The 7,292-nt window shown below is 36.3% G+C and overlaps 1 protein-coding gene across 1 annotated transcript; it reads right to left on the bottom strand.

Annotated features, from left to right (window-relative positions):
* Positions 1-1,916: 1,916 nt before the first annotated feature.
* Positions 1,917-6,894, bottom strand: LOC143033092 (uncharacterized). The gene is made up of 3 exons (XM_076198292.1): positions 6,533-6,894; positions 4,875-6,362; positions 1,917-2,951 (listed from the first exon to the last, which is right to left on the bottom strand). The coding sequence occupies exons 1-3, from the start codon at positions 6,635-6,637 to the stop codon at positions 1,917-1,919; spliced, it is 2,628 nt and encodes an 875-aa protein (XP_076054407.1). The 5' UTR covers positions 6,638-6,894.
* Positions 6,895-7,292: the final 398 nt, after the last annotated feature.

Below are 7,292 nucleotides of genomic sequence, written 5' to 3'. Positions count from 1 at the left end.
AATCAGGAAAATAATTAGAAGTTAGAATTAAACAGCAAAAAAACAGTATTAAAAAGGGCCGAGAATCTAGTACCTTTTTTAAACATGTTCGCACTTTGACCATCCTATTGACTGGAAAAATGCTTCAAAAAATTAAACAGTGTAACAATATAACACAAAGAAATATAGTCAGGAATGATCAAATACAATTGTAACTCACTTATTAACAATAGTTTAGGGATTATATAAATTAAATCTATATATTGTCAATATAAATAGTACATGTTTTAAAAGTTAATGAGATAATATTTCTCTGTTTCCACGGCCTCGCCGAGGGACCCAAGCTGAGCATACAGGTTTCGGTGACGGGAGTAAATGTCTCACTTGTCCTATTTATACTCTGTATCTCCACTTGTTTGTACTCACTTTCCTGTACTCCTTGATAATGTTAATACATCACGAAAGTGCTCGGACTCCGTGTGTTTTTCCTCTTCCTAGCGGACTCTGCATATGTATACTATATATATGTGTATATATATATATATATGTACATATATATATATATATGTACATATATATATATGTGTATATATATATATATATATGTACATATATATATATATATATATATATGTACATATATATGTGCGTGTGTGTGTGTATATATATATGTAAATATATATATGTATTCATATATAATATATATATACATATATATATATGTAAATTATATATATAATATATACATATATATATATATGTATATATATATATATGTATATATATATATGTATATATATATATATATATATATATATATATATATATATATACGAGTGGAAGGGTGTTGAGTTAAACACAGAGAACAGTTGAGTTTTATTCACTGATGTTTCGTCCTTACCAGGACATTCTCAAAGTACATACATTTTCAGAAAATTAACAGCTTATATAACCCATCCTTGCCGAGTTCCCCTCCCTCTATCATCCGTCCTCTACCCTTTTTCATGTGACTCCGACCATGTCACTTCTCCCTCCGTCCTCAATTGTCCTTTTTACCTCCTTGATAATCAGAGTACTTACCGCTCCTGCTAATTTTATAAACCCTTCCCTATGGTTGATGCAGGGGTGGGAAGTAATGTAGGCTGCCTCCACTATTTTTCTTTACACTACATTACTTCCACCCCTGCATCAACCATAGGGAAGGGTTTATAAAATTAGCAGGAGCGGTAAGTACTCTGATTATCAAGGAGGTAAAAAGGACAATTGAGGACGGAGGGAGAAGTGACATGGTCGGAGTCACATGAAAAAGGGTAGAGGACGGATGATAGTGGGAGGGGAACTCGGCAAGGATGGGTTATATAAGCTGTTAATTTTCTTAAATTGTATGTACTTTGAAAATGTCCTGGTAAGGACGAAACGACAGTGAATAAAAACTCACTGTTTTCTGTGTTTAGCTCACCACCCTTCCACTCATTTGTCTTCCATACTTCAGTATATATATACATATAATAGAAATAGGTGTTTTGTATTTGTTCGATTAAAATTTACTGTGTTATCTTATTCAGCTGAGGGAAGGTCCTGGGGTTTCAGACGACACAACCTTAATCTATTCTTTAAGATAAGGAGTGTAGGGATTTAAAGGGCTCTCCATTTGTTCGACTTGTCTCTCTATTATTTTTCCCTCAAATTTGATAGTTTGTTACTTTATCATTTTCTCAATCATTTGTTCACCTCATCTTTTTACTGTTTCTCTTGCCTGTATTTTTCTATTTCTGCATTTGTTCCTATTTTTTTTTTATTATTATCACCATCTTTTTAATTTGGGTTTTTTGTACTCATATATTTGATTCATCTAGACTCTCTGTTTGATGGGCTAATTTCCAATTTTCTTATTCACTCTTATTCATCTTATATTCATTTTCTATTATTTTTTTCTTTCACTGTTTTGGGAAAGATACCTGGCTGACATCCCAAATTGTGGCTCTGCTGGAAGGGTCAGGATCCAGCATGGTCTTGAGAATGCCCTTGAAGATATATTCTTGAAAAGGGCTAAAGGTATTCTGCAAGAAGTTCCTGAGGTCTGGCCTGCCGTTCTTGCAGCATTGGCCGTAGTATTCCATCAGGAGTGTAGGCCTGAGAGCTTCTGCCTTTGAGTCGAAGAAGATAATCTTTCCGGTGCAGAACTCGTAGAAGACGCATCCAAGAGACCACACATCGGCTTTTCCGGCGGAGTAAGGGTGCTGGTCCTTATCTATGACTTCAGGAGCCATGTACCATGGGGTGCCTCGCACTTCCTTGAGACCACGTTCATATACGTCATCCCCTCTTGCACAGAGTCCGAAGTCGATGAGCTTCAAGACCTCTCGTTTCTTATCGAGAACTACGTTCTCTGGTTTGATGTCTAGATGGGCGATGTTGCTGGCATGGGCAAATGCCACGGCATTGGACATCTGTCGGCAGTATGATGCCACACGGTTGCCCCAATCCCAGAAGGGCAATTTCGAATGCCTTTCGAGTACGTGGGCAAGAGTTCCACCAGGACAGTACTCTGTGATGATAATTTTCAAATGTCCGCTTGTGGCCACATCTATCAGTCGGACGATGTTTGGGTGACCCAGTGCGCCCAAAGCATCGATCTCCCGCTGGATGATGTCCGAGATCCGTTTCCCTTCGGTTGGGAGCTTGGCCACACTGACGATCCCAGTGGCTATGTTGGAGACGAGGACGGTTGACGAAAATCCACCGCTTCCGAGAGCAGAGACTACTTTGTAGTTTTTCGTGAAGTCGGTGTGTTTGGTGTCACTTGAGTCTCCGTTTGTTCCTCCTGAGTGCTTAGACGAATAGTGCACGAAAGACTCATTACAGGTGACGAGAGAACCCCTTGTATTCACTCTTGAAGAAGGGGTGCTGGGTTCCTCTGGGATGTCATTGGGGGTTGTAAAACATCTCTTGAGACCCTCCTCTAATTGTCTCTAAAAAGAGTCTTTGCCCTGTGTATCGCTGTTCTCCTTTCTGTAACTTTGGAGAGAAACAGGGGCTTCTGAGCATGTAGAAGCTTCAACTTCTTGTGTCAGTTCCTCTTGATGGGCGCTACTAGGAGGGTCTTTTGGTTTTTCGCCTCTGGAAGGCCTTGGGCTTCTGTTTCCTGAGCCATCTTCTTTGTTCTCGGCAGTGGCGGTGATACAGCAGCATCAGAAGACGGAAAGGATCCTTGCAATGCGTTCTTTAAATTTGGAGAGAACTTTTACTGCGGGAACTCGTTGGGTCATGAACATTATGACAAAATTGATCAACACGAGTGACAAAGGCCATCTGTGTGTTGAGCAGAAGTGGGTAGGTGAGATTTGGCTAATGAGGGCAAAAGAAAGAAGTGAAACTAAATGTCGTCAATGTCGTCTCTTCTCTCTTGCACACACACACACACACACACACACACACACACACACACACACACACACACACACACACACATAGATATATATATACATATATATATATATATATATATATACATATATATATATATATATACATGTATGTATGTATGTATATTCTGAAGAAGGCCCAAGAAGTCGGAAAGCCTGGTAATGAATAAAGCTCCATACTCTAACATTAACGTTTCCTTTGCCACTTCACCTACACACACACACACACACACACACTATATATATATATATATATATATATATATATATGTATATATATATATATATATATATATATATATATATATAAGCTACTATATACATATGGAAAGAGAAATGTAATTTTCCACAAAAAGGTAAATGAATAAATAGATAAACAAATAAATAAAAGAAAAATTAAAATTGAACAAAAATCTGTTAGACCCAAAAGTGTATATTTCTTCACCTAAATTTTCCAATGAATTATCGAAAATTCTTTAGTAATAGTTCATCAATAATGTCCAGGCCAATGAGAATATTCCCTGTAACTAAATAGAATATTTTCTGTTACCTAAAACAAAATAGAAAATTTACTTACTTCTATTAAATAAAGTAGACCGTCTACAACTCTTTCAGCTAAATAAGATCTTTCCTGTTTGTCTAAATAAGATTTACCAAGTGCCAGAAGTCTTTAATGTGTTTTTTATTTCACACCTTTCATCTTATATAATTAACATTACAGATAATGATATAATGTATAGCAAAGATATATATCTATTTATATACCAAAAGCCTCTTCTTCCTTATAAGGGAAGTAGCCAGTCGGGACACGCACTTACTCTCACCCAATGTTTCCCAATATGATAATTAATTGAATATTGTAAAAATTCCTCCATGTCAGTAAGATTTGTAGTTGTTGTGTCGTGCTGACTGACGTAAAACGTCTCAATTAGGTTTGTAAGTGGATTTAGTACTGATGATGGTCATTAGCCCATAATAGCATGAAAGGGAATCCTCATGAGTCTAGGGATGTGACAATATGCAGCATAAAATATGCTGCATAGATGCATATATGCTTTTGCGATATGCAGCATATCATATGACGATTTTTGTTCTTCAAATTTATATGCTGCATAAAATATGCAAAAACGTCACTGGCATATATGCTTAACAGAAATGCATATTAGCATTTTATATGCTAGCATTTTATATGCTAGCATTTTATATGCCCGATATTTTTTTAGTATAGTTTGCTTATACGATATATGGGATAAAATAAACTTGATAAAGCTTTGCTTTTTAATATGAAAACATTGAAAACAAAATACAACAGAATTAAACAGGACAGCTTCAATATTTGTACAATTCCCAACATACACATTTAGAAAATAATTATTAGAAATTCAATAAGAGCATTTCAATAACAAACATCTACTATTTAGATCTGCTACCTTACAAAAATTATACATTAGGATTACACTTAATAATTACGTGGTATTTGAGGTTTTCAAAAGTGAATCTCCTTCTGTTGTCAGCTAGTATAGTTTTGTACTGGGAAAACACTCGTTCTACATCACATGAGACTAAAGGTGCAAATTGGTAGCAAGATATATCCGATGGAGCAAGGCCACTTATAAACTCCTCTAGTCCTTCACTGGGCTGTCCGGACATTATGGCATTGATTTTCCTTAACCTTTCATAACCTTTGTTTTTTGTTAGAACGCTGGTCAACTTTTGGTGGTAGCTTTGGTCGGAGGTGTTCTTTAAAGTTTGTTCCACAGAATCCATCAGTTGGAAAACAGTAGAAATAGGGAGTCCCCTAGTTTCCAACTTTGCAATTGTAGAAGTTATTATAGAGAATGTAGAACTTATGAAGACCAAACCTGTTTTTAACTGTACGTTCTGCAGAAGATCCTGACACTCTTTCACACTACGAGAATCTTCGCCATCAAAGGACATGAAGACCTGGTATATTTCTTCGAAATGTTTGGCATGATATTGGACAGCTTGGATCCATGTGCCCCATCTTGTTATTATTGGCGTAGGAGGTAGCGGCGTGTTTGGAGCAAGTTTCTTAAATTTCTCTACCCTCAACGGAGCTTTAACGAATATACTTTTGGAGGCAGATATCAGTCTGTTCACTTCAGCATAGCTGAATCTTACCAGTTCTGCCACCCTGTGTAATCCATGTGCTAAGCAAGTTATATGAATCATTTTGGGGAAAAGGACTTGCAACCCATTCATTGATTTTATCATGTATGGTGCGGCATCTGTGCACACCAAGAGTACGTTTTCGTATTTTATTTGACTTGGCCATAACACCTGAAGAGAATCGTTGAAGAATCCTGCTATGCTCGCATGATTAACTGAACTTAATATGGCGATGTTTGCTAAGTAACATTTGTCGCGCTCAGACTCTTCTCCTAAAATTCCGAATACGAAGCAAGCAATGTACCGCTGTTCAACATCTGTAGTTTCGTCCACAGATACCCATATCTTGTGAGTGGACACCTTTCTCCTTAAAGCACTGATTTTTTCACGATATATTTCCGACAAATAATATTTTCTCATTGTAGTTTGGTCTGGTATCACATTACCGGAGTGTTTAGCAAGAAACTTTTTTACAATTGGATTGTTTAACTTGTGCAAAGGAATATCTGCAGATACGAACATATTGCACAACTCTTCATTGAAGGATTTTTTGCGAGAAATAGGTGGGTTTGAATGGCTAGTAACTAATTCAGTAGAGCCTAACTGGTCATCTGGGACACCAGTGCATTTACTGGTACTTGGTTGGTCGTTGGAGATAGTAGTTTCGTTGGTACTTGGGTGTTTCATAGTACTACTTTGACTTGCATCTGTTGTGATTAGACTCGGATCTTCAAGTTGAGACTCTCTTGACTGCTGCAATTTTTTCTTAGCAATATGTCCCGCAGTTTTCAGATGTTGCTTAATGAGAAATGTTCTCGAACTTGATACCTAAAAAAATCGAATGACCAGTTAGAATAGCTTACTAGTGAACCAATATTTATGTTGAAATATTTAAAAAAAAATTGAAGTTTTTATATTATATTCAAGCATTCTATCTATACCTGACATCACGTTGGAAGTTTAAGTAGAATATAGCAAGATTCAATTACGCAACATACCTGCTTTTTACAATATATGCAAAACAAAACTCCATCTTCTATTTCAAAGTCTTCATGCTCCTCAACAAACTTAAGAACGGTGTTGTTAGGTTTTTCCTTTGGCATTGTTGCACAGATCACACTGTAGTACTACTTAGTGTACCTACCAACACCTAAGCCGTAAAAGAAGTGACTAAGCTAATCTAACAATCGACATCCTGTTTCCTGTGTTCCAATAACAAACCATAAAAATTTAAAGACAATTTCATTGTTTTAAAATAACCTAAATTTGTACATGTAAATCATTTAGCCATGACTTAAAAATCCTACAGCATCCTGTTAGTTTTAAATATGTTCAAGTTTCAACAGTGTCCAACATGTGAATATTTATCACATGTCATATATGCACATGTGCATATTTTATGTCGTTTTAATGAATATATGCTTTTTTGTTGGTTAGCATGTATGCACAGGTGCATATAATATGCTCTTGAAAAATATGCCGCATAAGTGCATATATGCAATATGGACAACGTCACATCCTCATGACGTAGTAACATCGTCCTAGGATAGCTAGAATACGGTCATTCAAAGCCTTTTTCACACATGGCTAGTTTAGTAGCCGCTAGTGCTAGTTAGCTGTAAGTTAACTTACCTAAGGGCAAGTAAGTGTTGACACAAGGATAGTTTGGAGGCAAGTTTACTAACTTTCCGTTTCTGTTTATTATTTGCTTGATTCTTAATTATTATTAGTTATCTGTCAATTTATTACTATTTACTA

This window comes from Oratosquilla oratoria, chromosome 15 (genome assembly GCF_046742065.1).
Source record: "Oratosquilla oratoria isolate Oo_2021 chromosome 15, ASM4674206v1, whole genome shotgun sequence".
NCBI lineage: Eukaryota > Metazoa > Arthropoda > Malacostraca > Stomatopoda > Squillidae > Oratosquilla > Oratosquilla oratoria.
Note: the sequence above shows the minus strand (reverse complement) of the source record. Positions and strands in the feature narration are given on the sequence as shown.